This window comes from Mustela erminea, chromosome 4 (genome assembly GCF_009829155.1).
Source record: "Mustela erminea isolate mMusErm1 chromosome 4, mMusErm1.Pri, whole genome shotgun sequence".
Lineage (NCBI taxonomy): Eukaryota > Metazoa > Chordata > Mammalia > Carnivora > Mustelidae > Mustela > Mustela erminea.
The window spans coordinates 22,931,525-22,950,498 of record NC_045617.1 but is presented as its reverse complement, the minus strand read 5'-3'; the positions used below and the strand labels follow the sequence as shown (position 1 = coordinate 22,950,498).

Here is an 18,974-nt window from a genome sequence, read left to right as displayed (position 1 = left end):
AGCAGTTAGAGTATCTAGTTTAGATTGCATCTCATTCATAGCTTTTTTCAGTTCAGACTGATTAGCTCTCATTTCTACCTTTAGAGATTCTATGTTGCCATCAATGGCTTTCTTAAGCCTAGCTACTGTCTTCATAATTGTTACCGTCAAGTCTATTTGAGACATCTTGCTTATATCCATATCCATTTGGTCTGTGGGAGAGGCCATTGTCTCTGGTTCTTTTCTTTGTTGGGAGTTCCTACTCCTAGTCATTCTGTTGAGTGGTGGTTGAGGGAATGTACAGAGTTGAAAATATTGGCCACAATCCACACAAGGTGCACCCTCTTGATGACCATCCTCTGTCCCTGTAGAGATCCAGACATATAATCTTACATCGCAGGCTGATTTTGTGGGTGTTCAGAGTAGCCTGGTACATATCTAGCTAAATTCAGGGGACTGGTTGAAACAAAGTACCCCACTCCACCATCTTGCCCTTCTCTTTTTCTGAATTCTATTGGATCTACAAGATCCATTTCTACCCTTTACCTCTACTTGTTTGAGATGGTCTGGGCCACATTTCTATTCTTCTAGTAGTCACCTTGAAATTTTTAACATAGTATTTTCCTAGCAGAGTCTAAAGTTACTCAGTATTTTTCTTCTAAACATGTCTGCTTTAAGCCCATCAAAGCCCACTTTAACCACTCATTGAACACCCACAAATGCTGCTCAAGCTAATCTTACTATCTTTGTCTTAGAGTTTAGATTTTACCACTTTTTTTTTTTAAGATTTTATTTATTTATTTGACAGACAGAAATCACAAGTAGGCAGAGAGGCAGGCAGAGAGAGAGGAGGAAGCAGGCTCCCCGCTGAGCAGAGAGCCCGATGTGGGGCTCGATCCCAGGACCCTGGGATCATGACCTGAGCCGAAGGCAGAGGCTTAACCCACTGAGCCACCCAGGCACCCCTAGATTTTACAACTTTTAAACAGGTTTTTTATTTATTTAAAATCAGTAGTTAATCAAATATACTTATTTTTCTTTAAAGGCCATTGAAATAATTTTTGAAAATCTCTTTTCTGAGACTTTAAAAGAAGGCCCAGTGCCTGTCTGACACAGAATAGGTGCTCAGTAAATGGAATCCCCCCTACCCCACCTTCTAGCCCACACAGATGTCTCCTTAATGCTAGATGTGACTGTTCAGCAGGCAGAGATTCCCCTGGGTTGGATCCATTTCATGGACAGTTGTCAAAGACTGACCTCTCCTTATGTTAACTTTGTGAGTACTGTACTTGACTGTGTAGGAAGCTAAACAGTGCAGGATTAAATGTTCTCATTTCTGAGCTGTGAAGTGTTGAAACTGATCAGGAAATGAGGCAGAATGTCCATCCTTTGGGAGAAGAATCAGCCAGTCTATGTTGCTGCCACTCTTGGCTGCCAATTGGAATGCAGCTGTTAAGGCAGCTGCTTAACTCTTTGCCCAACTTGAAAGGACACTGCCAAGTGGCAAATATTTTTCATAACAGCATTTTACTTTTGCTAAGAACAACAGTGCATTTTATTGTGCTCCAGCAGGATGCCAAACATGACAAATTTATTACTCAGCAGGCTCACAATCTAGACTGAGCATGAATGCTCATTTCTGTTTTTAATATTGATAAAAAGAGTAAGTAGTCCCCAAAGGAAGTCTCTACACAAAACATCTCTACTGCTTAATTATCTGTTGGAATGATAGCAGATTAACTTGTGAAAATGAAATAGCTCTGAAAGGAAAAATGAAAACCTAGAAATGTCCAAGGAAAAAAGGAAAGGTTAAATATTTTATTTTCTGAATTCTATTTTTAAATCTCTCTAATATAACCAAGAGTTATTTTACCCCACCTGTCCAGGACAGATGAGGGCAGCAGTAACACAGGAAACACATCATCCTCTGTATCCCCTGTAATTCATAGGTCCCATTCTGGGTCATGCAGTTAATCTATGTTGTTAATTAGAATATTGACACGAAGTACTTAGAAAACAACTGCATTGCATTTGACAGGCTATGAACTGGGTGGAGTAGGGCTGGGGGGTTATGAACTATTTTATTTAATGGTAAAAGTAATAAGCCAAATACAAACATTCAAAATAAAGAACAAACAGTTAAATCCTTAAGTATGATTTTCTTCCAAACTCCAAAGTGCGTGGGTCATGATCTTGTTAGGCTGATTTTCATTCCTGTACACACCAACTGTTTGTTTCACTTGCAGTGATTCTAGAAGAAAGCCTTAACCAACATTAATAACATTTAGTGTGTAATTCCCACAAGACTTTATGAAGACTAGATGGGTTGGACCAGAGGGATACATTCTCATTTTAATAAACCACCATCATCAAAGCTGGAGTGGAGTTGTTTCTGATGGTGAACTGGGCTGAACAAAGGAATAGTCTAGTCAATGGAGGTTCTAATTTCTTTTTTCTCTACTGTTTACTAAATGGTCATCAAATAAATGATAACATCAAATAAATGATAACAGTCTAGTCAGCCTATTTCCTCAAATTGCAAAAGCATACATTCTCATAAAGTTGACATGATTTTTAAAAATTTTTTATTTTTTATAAACATATATTTTAAGACATGGTTTTTTGAAGAAAGATAGACAAGCTTTGCACTCTTGTTTTTCAGGGATATAGTAAAGTGGTAAATGCAAATCATGGATGAAATTTATAAGATCGCTTCCACAGAAAGGATCCAGCAGTTAGAAAATGAACTGGCTATGCAACTGACTGAACTAAAGTCTGAGATAGAAGAACAGGAGACTCATCCAGCTTACAGGTAAATAGTTAGTAGTGAGAGGGCATGGTCTTCAGGGGTTTTGCCCCTACTTTCACTCCATAATCTCCATCAGCTTCCTCTTCTTTTTATACAGACGACTGGCATTATCTCAAGCTCAGACTTTATGGCTGTCTGTGTTACTTGTATTCTAGAATTGCCAAGGCATTTAGAGGCAATGTCTTACCAAAGAAAATAGAAAAGTGCTCTTACATTTCACAAATACCATTGTCTTAAAGTTCCAGAAGCTATTATACAAATCATACTCATTGAAAAGAAATCTCATTTTACCCAGAAATGTTCTCATTGAATTTGACCTTGTTTTTGACCTCTTTGTATATTGTCCTAAGAAAGGCTTCCTGAAGTCTCTTTTATCTTTTAGAATAGAGTGATGGGAAATCTTTGGATCCTTGTATTTCTTTACACCCCCAAACTACTAAACACCACTAAACACCACACCTAGAAGAATCTACCTATTACTCTGACAAATACGGAGCAACTTCTGCATGCCAGGTGTTGTGCTAGGTTCTGGAGTCCAAGGCAAATGTAAAGTGTCCACCTCTAATAATCACTTTAGCATTCTCATTCCCCTCTAGATTGAAAAAAATTATTGAGAACTGTAGGATAATGGTGCCTTGGTCATTTTTCTTTTTCTTTTTTTTTCTTTTCTGCATTTGTTCATCTGTTTGCTTTCATAAGCCCAAGTCTTTGTAGTGGTTAAGTGTCTCATAAATGTTTGATGAATGAATAAATGAATGAATGTATGTTACATAAACAATACTTGATGAACACATAAGTGAATTTCTTTTTTGTGGGTTGACATACCCACCACCAATCTCATTCATGGACACTTCGAGATTAACTGAAATGAAAAACGTGATTTGAGTAAGAGAAGGTTTTGGCAGCGAAGCCTAGGACACTGCCCAATCTTCCAGCATGCCAAAGATTTCTGAAGACAAGAGGGCAGGAAAGGGATGGCTTCCTCTGTTTCCCTGACTGCCTGTTCCCTTTCTTGTTGGTTACTGGTTCTTGACCTCCATGAGGCTGCAGTCAGGAGGCAGGTACCCAGTACTCACAGAAATTATAGCTTTGATTTAGCAATGTTTTTATTCTTAAGGCCCTTCCAGAGCTTGCCTCATTTATTTTTTAATCAAAGCCAAGATGTGAGGAGATAAGGGAGACATTATCTCCAACATCAGCAGGGAATTCAACACATTGGCTCAATGAGTTGCTTTGACTCATGTGTGGCTGAGGGACCTCCTGACTGATCTTTTCACAAGACCACAGCCCCCAGTGAGGGAATGGCTGACAAGTGTACAAACTAAGAATCTCTTTTCATTTTTCCTTAAAACTTACCCATGGGGACTAATAAGGTCATACAAACATTATTAACCTAAACTCTGCTGCCTATAAACCCTTTCAAATCTCTAGGGGGCTCCTTACATGTGTTTCACAGCTACCTGCTGTGGCTTCCTTGTTACTGTTTGCAAAGTTTCATCTTAAGACAGTGATGTCTACACCAGAGGTGTTATCCCATGGTGTTTCCAAAGCTGCCAAGTCTTGGGGTGGGTCTTACCCCAAATGGGGAGAACTCCCTTCTTCCTGCTACAGGATTCTATGCCATTCCTGGGTCCCACGGCGGTACTGCTTGTGCCTTCTCATGTCAGAGCCCATTCTGCCAACAACCCCTTTGTGACTAGGCTCAGATAGCAGAATTTGGCTAAAATAATTTCCAAAGTATTTCATGCTTGATAAATTAGCAAGAACACAAAAATAAAAACATTCTGCTTAAATGATAAGATACTAGTTTTATGTAGGGTTCAAGATAGATGTCTGATAAGCACTTGGTAGAGCTGAGGTTACTAGAGGAAGTATAGGTAAGGGAAAGAAGAATCACCATTGTGCCTTTTCCTGTATTCTGGAATTGAAACCAGACAGGTAAACCAAGCGTTGGGATAAAGAAGAGGACAATTGGCCCAGGGAAAAGGTTAGCAAACATGAGGTATACACAAGAGAGATTCAGACTGAGACAGAAGCATGTGGTCTTTACGTGCTCTCAATAATCCAGTATAATATGACATAGTTATGTAGCAATGAGCAGTTGTGAAGAGTTACAGATTAATCAGGGCCTGTCTGTAATTTCATTTATGACGGTTTCTATAACTACAGCGTTTATTGCATAAATCTTTCTACAGCTCTGTTCGAATACCAAAGGACATTTCTTACTTCAGAAGAGAAAGGGAACTGGCTCTAAAGAAAACTTTGCAGGTTAGTAGGAGAGCGTGATTGTAATACACAATTGCATTGTTAATACAGCAAGATGTTGGATTTTGCGAACGTTTTGCAAATAACCAGCTGATGTTATTGACAGTGTTATGAAAACGAAACAGCCCAATGCTACTAGATCAGAGCAGGCCACTACTTCTTTGGAGATACCCACTTTTTGTGATGTTTCAAAATTTTACAGTTTCTTGATTTGTGATATTAAGATTTGTTATACGGAAGCTGAAGTATAACAGTGTGATGTGTTGTGTAAAAACTATCAGAAATTGTATGTCATGTGCTGTCATAAACAATGATAATCTTACTTCCTTATTTCTTTTTGTGGGCCTGCTCTGTTGTCCTGGGTTCAGGTGGCGGAGTCAAAGCCCCTTGTTGTTCAAGCAGATGTCATGCAGAGGGAGCTAGAGAGCTGCCTAAGAAGAGAGTACACTCCTGAAAATTTACCTTTGCTTCTGTTGCAGGTAAGTCCTGTAGCAATCTGAAAATTGAGATCTGGAAATTAATAGAAATGTATGAGGAAAATTGGATTTCTGGTATATCCTGTGGCCGGGGTACGATTTTCTCTGCCTGTGTAGTTTGCAGAACTTGATTAGTATAAATTCTGTTCTTTCTTAGAGACCCAAATCATAGTTGAGTTCAATTTAGTTATAGTCACTCTACAATTGACTATCAGTTACTCTCTGTGCTGGTATTATGAGGCAATACAATACTGAGAAAGTCTCGGTCCCAAAGAGCTCTTGGCTTAGCTAAGGAAGATATTTATGGAAGTATCTTTCAGAAAACAACTCAAAATGTGGTAGAAAAGTTTTTCCTTTTTTTTTGAAAGATTGTATTTATTTATTTATTTATTTATTTGAGAGAGAAAGAGAGACAACAAGAAGGAGAATGGAGGGAAGCAGAAGCAGACTCCTCGTTGAACAGAGAGTTCCTTAAACATGGGGCTTGATCTCAGGACCCCAGGATCATGGCCCAAGCTGAAGGCAGAGGCTTACCTGACTGAGCCACCCAGGGGCCCCAGAAAATGTTTTCTGTAAGCATTATTATTGCAGCGTTATAATAAAAGTGAAAAAATCAGAAATGCCTACATAGCTAACACTAGGAGAGTTAAGAAAAACAGTACGATACTTAATAGAATATTGTTCTACCGTTGAATATTTGTTTGTTTGTTTGTTTTTTTGACAGAGAGAGATCACAAGTAGGCAGAGAGGCAGGCAGAGAGAGGGAGAGGAGGAAGCAGGCTCCCTGCTGAGCAGAGAGCCCGATGTGGGACTCGATCCCAGGACCCTGAGATCATGACCTGAGCCGAAGGCCGCGGCTTAACCCACTGAGCCACCCAGGCGCCCTCTACCGTTGAATATTTTTGAGCACAAGAAATTACTGTTTTTATGTAACATTAGTGAACAAAAGCCAGCATGTCTGTGTGTGTCATAATCATGGTCATATAATATGTAGAAAACTCACATGATGGACATGGATCAAAATGTCAGCGATCACTGTCTTTGGATGGCAGAACAATGACTTCCTCTTTTTACTTTGATATATTTTCTAAATTTCTTATAATAGGCATGTATCGTGATTTTTAAAATTCTTGGTTCTTTTGTGTTATGAGTTATATTCTCATTATGCATACAAATTAGTTCATTAGCAACTAGTTAGCAATGAATGAAGAAATAAATGAATCACAAAGAAATAAAAGATGTTGAGATTCTATTTGCAAGTTAAACTTTTGTCTTTATCTTCATCCAAGATTCTCTTTCCCTATCATTCTGGCGCTCTTCGTTCTTTTGTGTTTATTGGTGATTCTCAAGGGAGAGAGGGGGAGGGTGGAGATGGTGGACATTTGGCGAAGTCTGGAGACATTTTGGGTTGTCACAGTTTGAGAGTGGATTGTTGCTGGCATAGAGTGGGAAGAGGCCAGGGCTGCCAACATCCAGCTCTGCACAGGACAGTCTCCACCGCAGAGAATTGTCCAGTGCCTCATGCCAATAATAGTGCTGAGTCTGAGATCTCTAGGCAGATTTCTGGAGCCCTTTCTTGGCCTACCATCCCCCTTTCCAGTCCTCTGCTCTGCAAACTCCAGCTGTCTCAGCCTCCGAAGCTTCATTTTCTTACTGCTTAACTCAGAGAAACCGTCGTGCTCTGCTCAGGATTCCCTTTCTTACTTCCCGGTTCAGAAACTGCCTTCTCCAGGCAGAAAACCAAGGTGCTTGTAGGGCTTCTTGCATTTCTTTCCTTTCTCTCGAGGTCCACAGTGCTGCACTGTGTTGTTGTCTTAGGTCAGAAAATAGTTGTCTTGTTTATTTTATCCTATTTTTTAGTTGTTTATACGGAAGGATGAGTCTGGTCCTACTTATTCCATCATGGCCATTAATATGTTTATTATTGGAAAGAAAATAACTAACATGGTTGGTTTATTTAACTATTTTTAAATCTGAATAAAATTTCTGGTCTTAAGATTAAAACCTATAATTTATCTATAATGTGCTTTGTGTTTTTTAGACTCATAACTTCAGTTTTGAAGAAGTTTTGAGCTTAGCCTTAGACAATTATATAGGCTTTTATATCACTGTTAATTGATCACTAATTGATAAATGAAACTATAATCTGTTAAATTGGCAAAAGATCATATAGATTTAGAAACACATACTTGCTTTATTTAAAATTTAATGGTATCTTTTTATTTTTTAAATATATTTTTTAAAGATTTTATTTATTTATTTGACAGACAGAGATCACAAGTAGGCAGAGAAGCAGGCAGAGAGAGAGGGGGAAGCAGGCTTCCCAATGAGCAGAGAGCCTGATGCAGGGCTCGATCCCAGGACCCTGGGATCAGGACCTGAGCTGAAGGCAAAGGCTTTAACCCACTAAGCCACCCAGGCGCCCTAAAACTTAGGTATATTGAGCCAGGTTTCTTAATTTTATGATCTTCATATAGAGAAATCTATCTTTCTGAAAAAAACAGAGACTGATTTTCCTATTGTTAGTATTCTTAAGTCTTAATTCAGTCTTTCTACTATACTTGCGTTCTAAGTGTTAATTTTTATTGTTTTTTTTTTCTGTTAAAGTATTATACAGAGAGAATTATCCAGTTGGCCCAGAGTAAATATTTGCACATGCTTAGATGGAAGAGGTTTTGCCAGCACAGTAAGATTATGGAGCAACTTTATCCCCTTTACAAGGTAGGAAGCCTGGGAACAGAACATTTGGGCTCTCTTTTATAATGAAACAAAATGGTCTGCAAGCCTGTCAATATATATTATTAAGTATAGTCATCATACCTATACATTAGATCTCTGGACTTATTCATCCTACATAACTGCAAATTTGTATCCTTTTGACCAATAGTTCCCCACCCTGTAGCCCTGGTAACCACTGTTTTAGTCTCTGCTTCTGTGAGTTTAACATTGTTTTAATTTGTCATGTGATCATAGAGTATTTTTCTTCCTCTGTCTGGCTTATTTCTGTCTAGCATAATGTCCTCCAGGTCCATTCTTAATGTCACAAGTGTTAGGATTTCCTTCTTTCTTGTAACTGAATAATATTCCATTTTAGATATATATATAGATATAATTTATATAAATTAATATAAATAAATGTATAAAATATATTAAGAAGATGTGATATGTTATATATATCATAGCTTCTTAATTCATTCATCCATAAACAGGCTCTTTCATAGCTTGGCTAGTGGGAATAATGTTGCAGTGGACATGGGAATACAGATAATCTCTTTGAGATACTGATTTTGTTTTATTCAGATATGTACCCAGAATTGGGATTCCTAGACTACACGGTATTCCCATTTCTAATTTTTTGAGGAATCTCCATACCGTTTCTATAATGGCTGTACCAGTTTACATTATGACAACAATGTATCTTGTCCCTGTTTTTAAGTCACGGCTAGAGATGGGAAAGGAACTAATGGATGCACCTATTTGCTTTTCTGCCTGTGGCAGAAGATAATGGCACCTATTTTTAAGGATGAGATTTGAAGGAAACTTTGTATGATAGAAAATGGATTTCTATTTATTTATTTGTTTATTTGTCAGAGAGAGAGGAGCGAGAGTGAGCACAGGCAGGCAGAGTGGCAGGCAGAGGCAGAGGGAGAAGCAGGCTCCCTGCCACGCAAGGAGCCCGATGTGGGACTCGATCCCAGGACGCGGTGATCATGACCTGAGCCGAAGGCAGCTGCTTAACCAACTGAGCCACCCAGGCGTCCCAGAAAATGGATTTCTTCATGGATTTGGCTTCCTCTGCTAAAAAGCCAAAGAGTGAAGAAGCCACCTTCAGTTACCAAACATCTGAATGCACTGACTATTTGCTGAAGTCTCTCTTTCCTAAGAATGTGACTGCTGCCATTGTCAGTCAAGTTCAGAATGTGAAAGAACTTTGATAATCCAGGAGCCTCTTATTTGGCCCCCAAACAGCATTAGTCTATGCTTGGAAGCAAATGACACAAGAGAATGAGGCTTGCAAATAACCATGTTCTGTCTCTGCCTTACTCTTATATAGAAACAAGTTGCCTACATTATGCAGGAGTACAATGATGCCGTCCAGAGAGCTGAAAGATTGTCTGTTGCACGGGAAAACTTCCTTATGGGAAAAAGCAATCCTTCTAACTTAGTGACACAGGAAGACCTGACTATTTACACAAAGTGGTTTGTGTGTCACCTACACTCACTCACAACCATTCACCACTTCCTACAGGTGTGTGAAACATAGCTATGTGATGGTGTGGTGCCCTCCCAATGATGGTCAGTATTGTTTTGTCACAGCTGTCACCTACTTTTGGATTGTCACTGTTTCTGTATTGTACTTACCATACAAATGACAGGAAAATAATGAGCCACTAGTTTTTTTTCTTTGAAATCTTTGAAAACTTTTTCTTTTGAAACCTGGCTCTAATGAAACCACCCCATTAATTTAGTTTTTGCAAAGATATCTCTGTTGCATTATTTCATATTCACTCTGCAAGTTCTTGTTTTCATCATCTTGTTCAGAATTTATGATGTCCAATTTAGATCCACTTTTTAATTCAGCAATATCTAATGAGGGTCTGGCATATGCCAGGTACGTGTCCAGGGCCATGAAACAAAAATACAGTCTTTTGCTGAAGAGTAACTGGGTCCCAGGCCTGTAGGAAAATGGGCAACCAAATAGTCAACCGAAACATGATGTGGTAAGAAAGAATACAATTCATATAAACACAGAGCAAAGAGAATCACAGAGGAGAGGCCCTAACCTAGGCCAGAGGCATCAGAAATGAGTGATGTGATCCTGTTTTCATTTCAGAAAGATTATTATTTTATTATTATTATTTTTATATATCTTATAATAATATAGCATATTAATATATTAATATAAATATATAATATGTAAATTAATATAAATATAGAGATATGTAATATATAAATAATATAAATAGTGTAAAATATATTTTATAATAATAATAATATGATTATTATTATTATTTTGCCACCTAAATCTTTCTTTTTTTTTTTAAAGATTTTATTTATTTATTTGACAGAGAGAGAGAGATCACAAATAGACAGAGAGGCAGGCTGAGAGAGAGGGAGAAGCAGGCTCCCCGTTGAGCAGAGAGCCCGATGCGGGACTTGATCCCAGGACCCTGAGACCATGACCTGAGCCGAAGTCAGAGGCTTTAACCCACTGAGCCACCCAGGCGCCCCACCTAAATCTTTTCCTACTCTCCTACGGCTTATCTCAGTGATACCACCGTCCACAAAGTTACCCAAACCAGAAACCTGGCCATCATCCTAACTTCAGCCCTCCCCAGCCAGTCACTACAGAGTCTACCTCTGAATTCTCTCTCCCTAGTCACGTGATATAATAACACTCTCCTCATAAGTCTCCATTCCCCACTAAACTTTAAACTCTCTGAGATTGGTCCACAGCTTAATTCTTCTTGGTATCCCTAGCACTTCACACAGTGTCTTGTCCATTATGGATGCTTGATCAATGTAGACCCAGTTAGAGGTTAAGGTTGCTTAACACTGGTGACTGCAACAGGTCCCTCAGATCCAGATTTTAGCACCCCATGTTTGAACAGGTTCCTAAGGCCCAACTATCAGATTACTTACTAAGTCTCCTCTGTCAAAGGACTGCTCCTGAACCTGAGTCTGGAAGCTCTTGTGAGAGTTGAGTTGACATTTGGCCTCTTGGTGGTGCTTTTCTCTAGTCTCTCCAGTATTTGCCCATCTCCAAAGTGCTGAGTGTAGCTGTTAATGAAGATCCGGAGGCTAGTCAGGAGGATGAAAAGGTCTGTGTCGATGACATCAACCCTAACAACCAGGGTTCTGTATCTCCAGGCCCTGTGGATACCAGCATTTCAGGTAAGAAATTAGTCTTCTTTCCCCCAACGTAATGAGAAGGAAGATTGTCGCTTTGCACATGTGTTATTTTGTCACATGATCTTGCTTGAAATTTTTCTATATAGCAAGAAGTTATATCTTCTTAATAAACAAGTTTTTAGTATTTTCTGATGAAAAAATACGTATTTTTCTTAGCCATTATTATCTCTATCTTTATAACTGGCAAATAAAGAGAGAAGAAAAGAGGCAGTGAAATTGAAGTTGGGAGTTCTGGATTCTAGACGTGTTTCTGTCACGGCCTCCCTGTGGGCCTGCATATTTAGGTCGTTTCATCTCATTGGGCTTCAATATATTCATCTCCAAAATAAACATTTCAGATTAAATTATATCTAATATCTCTTTCTGTTTGAATATGATATATTTTTAAAGTAATTTCCTTATCTGAATCAATTTAATGGTCTTCCTGCCCTTATCCTGTGTTAGAGAAGACTAAGAAACCTAATTAGGTTTCTACTCTGAGTGACATATTTGCTTGGGATATGTACAGTGACACAGGAGCACCAGGAGAGACAGCCAACTTAGTTGTAGGGAGTTAGAGAAGGCATCTCAAAGGAAGGGAGTCCAAACTGGGTCCTTAGAAATGAACAGAAGTGAGCCAGGCAAAAGGAAATAAATAAAGGCTCTCACCTTCTTCCAATTTGTTGTTTAATTTATAAATCGTGCTCTTAGTTTGCCACAAAGGACTATGGGTAGTTCTCCTCCCACTAAGTCATTCCCCAAAGGGTCTGTTGGGTTTCTCCTGTACGCCCTGTGAAGGTGAGTGGTCTTCGCTCCCTCCCCCAGAAAGCCAGCATCAAGAGTTTATCAGATAGGTGTGGCCCAGTGTGGTGCCATGTCTAAATTATAGCAGAGAAGTTTGGACAAAGCAGAATGGCCCTTCCTGTCAGCTGAGGAGAACTTGCCTCCATTTATCTCAAGGGACACTCCATTTTCTCTCCCCAGCTAGTGTTTATTGCTCTTCATGCTCTTGATTTTGGATTTTTTTAGGGCTGACAAGAACAGAAACTGCTTTTTTCCTGCCCCAACACACAACTGAAAGAGAAGAACTAAAACCTCAGCTGGGGCTCCTGCTCTCCCATTTCAGTATCTCCTATGACGTGGAGGAGCTGAGGGATACTGCTCAGGAGATGGAGCTTTTTAACTTGGTACTTGATGGACTCTTTATTAATAAAGATAGGTGTTCATGAAAGAAAACACTACTATTTGCCACAAAGTTGGATATCTCTTCTGCCACAATTGTTTCTAGAGTGAGAAAATATAATAATAATAATGAGTGAGATTTAGATTGGCAGTTGAAGTTCTCCTCTGTTAAGAGTGCTGGGACCCTTAGTATACAACCCAGAGGGATTGCAGGATCAATTTTTCTGCAGAATTTAAAGAAAAAAGTAGGTTAGAGTCCATAGTGGATGATATAAATGTAGCCAGTATTTGGCAGATTTGCATAACGGAGTTACCTAATGTCTCCAGCCCTTTGATTCTCACAGTGTGTTGTAATAGCTCTCCTTTGGCAAAATGCCTTATATATTCAATAGAGTTTATATTGCATAGTGATTTTTAAAGTTGTGCAGTCTGCTCTGCTATAACACAGTGTTGCACTTCCTTTAAAAAAGCCTCATATTAACAAAAGCCATGTTAGAACTTATTTCAAAGACAAAAATAGGATTATGTATACACAGTTTCAAGTTTATAATATAAAGTTTTCAGCTGAAGCATCCACTATCCAGATATTTATCTAGCTCTGGGTGTGTAATATTTGCAAGTATATATATTTGCTAGGTAAAAGTAGTAAACTAATTGATCCAAACAGGCAAAATCAGATCTGAATTTTGTTTTTGAATGTCCTTTGTGTAAGAAGGAGCCACTATCTTCTCTATCACCACTTGCCTTGATATTCAGGTTTTACTTCCATGTGTGCTTTCTCTGCATGATTTTACTAGGACTATTTCTGTATGTAACACAGGCTCTTTACACTTCCTGAAACTGGTGGTATCAGATGTTCTTCAGTTTTTTTTGAAGGTGATGATGTTTTAGCTCTTGCTTTTCTTTTCATTATCACCAGCAACACTATCTACAGAAGAGCACTTCTTCTTCTTCTTCTTCTTTTTTAAAGATTTTATTTATTTATTTACTTAAGAGAGCAAGCATGTGTGAGCAGGAGGGAGAGGGAGAGAGAATCTGAAACAGACTCTGAGATGAGTGCAGAGCCCAACAGGGGCTCTGTCTCACGACCATGAGATCATGAAACCAAGGCACTAGCTGCAGGCACTAGCCACCAGGCATCTCTAGAGCAGGGCGCTTCTATGGGAGTATCCTTACCCTCAGTATCAGCAAGTATTATGATAGATGAAAGCTGGAATTGCAATAAGGTGCTGTTTTAAAAGACTCAAAATAAATACAAATAAATTATAACACAGTAGAATCTCATCAATGATAACAAAACAACATGAGGCTGTTGATCACACTGTCCCCAAAGAATAGATTATTTCCTATATTTCCAAATAATAGATTATTATACAGTGATAGTGTCCAGTTCTGATTTTCTTATAACAGTATCATGTGTAATGCCTGTGTTCACTGAATGATCACATTACAACATTTTTTTAAAGATTTTATTTATTTATTTGACAGAGATCACAAGTAGACAGAGAAGCAGGCAGAGAGAGAGGAAGAAGCAGGCTCCCCGCTGAGCAGAGGGCCCGATGCGGGGCTCCATCCCAGGACCCTGGGATCATGACCTGGGCTGAAGGCAGAGGCTTTAACCCACTGAGCCACCCAGGGGCCCCTACAACATTTTTTTCATGTGTAGGAAGAGTTCTTCTATTTGAATACTGTTTATTCTGGTTCTCTAATTCCTTAGAGCAGGATAAGCAAACTATCTGCTTCTTATTTTTAAATAAAGTTTTATTAGAATTCATCCATAGCCATTCATTTACATATTACGGTTGACTGCTTTCACACCACAACTGCAGAGCTGAGTAGTTCAACAGAGACCTATGTATTATCTGCAAAGGCTAAAATAGTTACTATGTGGCCCTTTAAGAAGAACTTTGCCACCCTAGCCCTAGACTAGTACTGTCTCCTTGAACTTCCTGCGCTGATGGACGGGATCTGAATCTGCATGGTTCAATATGTTACTCATGCAGCTATTGAGCACTTAAAATGTGGGTAGTGTAACTGAAGAACTAAATTTTAAATTGTATTTAATTTTGATGATTCACATTTGAATGTTAAACAGCCACATGTAGCTAGGGGCAACCGTATTGGATAGCACAACCCACAAGGTACCAGCGTTAAGTGGAAGAATCTTTAGCTCTGTAACTCATTAAACTCATTCTCTCATTCCAGAAACCTTTGTTAAGGCCCCAGTATGTGCCAGCACTGTGGTAGGATCTATGTGTTTGTGCGTGTAATAAAATATACATAAGATTGACCATTTTAACCTTTCATAAGTGCACAGTTCAGTGGCATTAATTACAAACACATTGTTGTGCAAACATCTCCATGTGGTTGGTTCTTGAGATTCATAGTCTGTGCCCTCAGGAAGTTCACCAGGTAGTGAGGAAATCATGATGTAGTGCGGCCAGTGCAATGAGGAAGGTACTACCACAGGCTCAGTAAGCTGGGGCTCCCTCTGGAGACAGGAGGAAGAAGTGTTCTACATTTTGGCAGGAGGAATTTATGTCACAGAAAGCACTAGTAGTCTCAGTCTGAAAATGAGAGGTGAAGGAATTGACCGAGATACCTTAAAGTGTTTTAATAGGTCCCAGCATCTGGAAACTTCTCTCTAGCAACATCTTGATCAGGTTTCTGGAACGAGAATTTATCTAACCTGTAGATTTTCTAGTTTACCAGGTGGCCAGAAAAAGTGAATGTTATTTCTAAAGGTGGACAGATTCACTTCCCATTTAGGGTCCATCTCAAAAATATATATAAATAAATATATTACATAATTTCCAATCTTTGTTTTTTTAAAATTTCACTTTTTTTTCCAATGTTCCAAGATTCATTGTTTATGCACCATATCCAGTGATCCATGCAATATGTGCCCACCTTAATACCCACCACCAGGCTCATCTGACCCCCCCAAACTCCCCCCTTCAGAACTCTCAGTTTGTTTCTCAGCATCCACAGCCTCTCATGGTTCATCTCTCCCTCTGATTTCCCCCAACTCTTTTTGGAGCAGATATTCGGAACAAGTAGTACATATATACATAATTATGGCAATGAGTTAACTGAATACGTGTGCCTCACAGATACAGATATTCAACATCTGTTACTGCCATAGTCATGTTTTATGAATTAGTTTACCTCCCAAGACTGTCCCAAAGGCAACCAATAGCTGTTTTTTTTTAAAAGATTTAAGTTATTTATTTGACAGAGACACAACAAGAGAGGGAGCACACGCAGGGAGAGTGGGAGAAGGAGAAGCAGGCTTCCCACTGAGCAGGGAGCCCGATGCGGGGCTCGATCCCAGAACCCTGAGATCATGACCCAAGCTGAAGGCAGATGCTTAACGACTGAGCCACCCGGGCATCCCTCAAGAGCTGGTTTTGAAATTGTCTACAATCTGAGACTTTTTCTGGGTTCCACTTCTCTCTTCTTAATCCTATTTAGGTTTCCAAAAAATTCCGAAGCATCTTCATGGAGCAGCAGAGAATGCAAACATTTCCAGATTATGATGCTGAGATAGCTAAAGTGGAGAATTGGGGTTTGGCAGGTCCTGGTATGGCCTTGAAAAAGAGAGCTAACTGGACTTCCTTTATAAAGGTAAGGAGACTTGTGGTGACATTCACCTGTCACAAAGTATCCTCCAAGCAGGCCAGGCAACCTGGCAGCACCAGGTCTGTCACATTCCTACTGTCTCCTCTCCTCAATGCCCTAAGCAAACTGTCCCATGGCACAAATGGTAGGTGCTTAGCCCTGTACACCAGGTTCCCCCAGCTTCTTCCTGCTGTGTGTCTATGTTGAAGTTAGCTGCGTTGACCTGCCTTCTCTGGAAAGCCCCCATACTGTCTATTGGGTCCATTCTTCTTATTAGTGAACTTGGCTGCTTGGCTAGAACCAAGAATAACACTCAAAGGTATAATGGAGTTGTATAAATCCAGCTTTTGAACCAAAACCTATTCACTGAGTATATACTGTATGTCAGGAATGACCCTTGGTTCCGGAGATACACAAATCACAAACAATACACAAGTAAGCAGATTAAACAAGGTGATTTGGGGTAATGGTAAGCACAGTTGATCCTCATTGTTTGGGGGAGCTATGTTCTATAAAGTTGCCACAAACCCTGAATTAACAAAAACTGAACCATTGCTCACAGGGGAAATACAAGGTTAGGTTCATCAACTGATAGATACACAACCTTGCTTTATGTGTAGTTCTGTTTAAAGATACTTTAATATAAGTTTTTGATTCATTAACATTGATCTTATGGCCAATAGCAATATAACTCATGCTCAAAGCTTATCAAACATAAATATTTCTTCCATAAGACATGTCACAGCCTTCCTGTACTTAGGAACACTAGGCAACCCTTTGGCACTATACTTAGGGGCCACTTTAAACATTGAAATCATCAACAAAAAACCACAAAAATATAGAAATGTGTCACTAACTAGACCACAAAAAGGACTCTAGTTTACAGAATGAGAGCTGGGACAAGAAGTCTGAATGGACAAGAAGGCCGTGTATGACCTCAGCTGGAAATGTGGAGTTGGGTGATTCAAAATTTTCACCATTCTTTGCATGCCCATGAATAACCAGGATAGATCTGCCAAAATTGATTTTGGGGTTACGAATAAATTTTTAGTGAGAAAAATTTGCAAATACAAAATCCGTGAATAATGAGGATCAGCTAGATTGTGTAGGAAAGAAGTCTTACGTGGTAAAGATGAATGTATGGAAAGGAGAGAAATCAAAAATTACTCCTAAGGAATGGGGCTTGAGCAAATAGGTGATTGGTGTAGGGAAAGCTAGACTTTCTGTTCTAAGTTGTTACATTTGCCTTCCAACTATAGATAACAAGGAAGTGGTTGGGTATCACATACTGGAGCTTAGAGCTAGATATAAATTTGAAAGTTACAAGTACATTGATGTATTTATAGCTAATGTATAGCTAAATGTATTACAGAACTAATTTTTGAAATATTCCCTGTTAAGGGATAAAGTAAAATTTTACATGTGGAATCTTTGTGGGAGAACTTCTCTTACCCTATAGGTCAAGTGTGGTATCCAAAGCTGATGGATTTAGGGTTCCTCCTGCACATGGATTGTTCTGTGTGATCCCAGATGATCTCAAAAGCCAGGCACCAACAGGAACTGCTGCTGCCTTCTTCCGCCATGGATCATAAACCCATACAGACTTCTTCCAAGTCTTCACATGCTCTAACAAACTTTCTAGCAGAGACTAGATCCCATTTTAGAAGGTCCTTGAATCTCTTTGCTTGCAACTTTTATTGAGAATTATTCTGTTACGTTGTAACTTTGTGTGAACATGTTTGTCCACTAGATTAAGCCAAAATGTGATCCTTGGCAAAAGAAGATTTTGACTAGACTAAAAGAAAGGAGAAGAATAGATGTATTAATGCAACTCCAAGCCAAGTTTTTGAAGGTAAGAAAATAGCTATGTTCCCTTGTAGATAAAATTCTGGCTGAAATTATTCTCAGAAAATTGAATTTTCCTTCCTGTTTAAGAAATATTAGCCATTGATTCTCTATAAAGGCTTTATTTGGAACTTTCTAATCTAATTGCTCAAATTTTATAATACTGTTAATTTTCCGTAGAAAGTAACAATTGTTCCAGCTTTGGCACTAAGTCTCTTTGTGGTATCAGTCTATCCGCACAACCTCCTTGAGTTTGTTTCCTAATCTGTGAAACAAAAATTCTGGATGAAATTATCTTATTTTTGTTGTGGCAAAAAGCACATGGGATAAAATTTTCTCATCTTAATCATTTTAAGTGCACAATTCAGTGGCGTTCAGTATTTTCACACTGTCATGAAACAGATGTACTGGAACTTTTTCATCTTGCCAAACTGAAATTCTGTACCTATTAAACAACAGTTCCCAACTTCCTCCTCTCCACAGCCCCTAGAAACCACCATTCTACTTTCTGTTTCTGAATTTTACCACCTTCGCACACCTCATATAAGTGGACTCATACAGTATTAGTCTTTTGGTGACTGGCTTATTTCACTTAGGACAATGTCCTCAAGATCCATCCATGTGGTTGCATGTGGCCAGATTTCCTCTCCGCCCCCCCTTTTTTTTTCCAAGAACATTTTACCAGCTTTATTCTCAGTAGCCCCAAACTGGAAACACCACAGATGTCTTTCAATGGGTAAATAAATTAATCGTGGTATATCCCATGCCACGGAATACCTGTCAGCTGTAAAAAACAAAAAAACAAAAAAACCCGAACAAACTAGTGATATACCCCAGAACCTGGATGCATCTCCAGAGAACTATAGGAGTGAAAAAAAAGTCAGTCCCATAAAGACTGTATGAGT

The 18,974-nt window shown here is 39.0% G+C and overlaps 1 protein-coding gene across 1 annotated transcript in view; it reads left to right on the top strand.

Annotated features, from left to right (window-relative positions):
- Window positions 1-18,974, top strand: part of LOC116588132 — a 183,753-nt gene that overhangs the window by 28,178 nt on the left and 136,601 nt on the right. Inside the window, exons 3-12 of the mRNA XM_032338859.1 lie at window positions 1,167-1,255; window positions 2,642-2,791; window positions 4,984-5,056; window positions 5,422-5,532; window positions 8,137-8,250; window positions 9,584-9,778; window positions 11,271-11,424; window positions 12,451-12,608; window positions 16,078-16,230; window positions 17,975-18,076. Of these exons, the coding sequence (XP_032194750.1) occupies window positions 2,661-2,791; window positions 4,984-5,056; window positions 5,422-5,532; window positions 8,137-8,250; window positions 9,584-9,778; window positions 11,271-11,424; window positions 12,451-12,608; window positions 16,078-16,230; window positions 17,975-18,076 (1,191 nt within the window). The 5' untranslated portion in view covers window positions 1,167-1,255; window positions 2,642-2,660. The remainder of the gene's footprint in view (window positions 1-1,166; window positions 1,256-2,641; window positions 2,792-4,983; window positions 5,057-5,421; window positions 5,533-8,136; window positions 8,251-9,583; window positions 9,779-11,270; window positions 11,425-12,450; window positions 12,609-16,077; window positions 16,231-17,974; window positions 18,077-18,974) is intronic.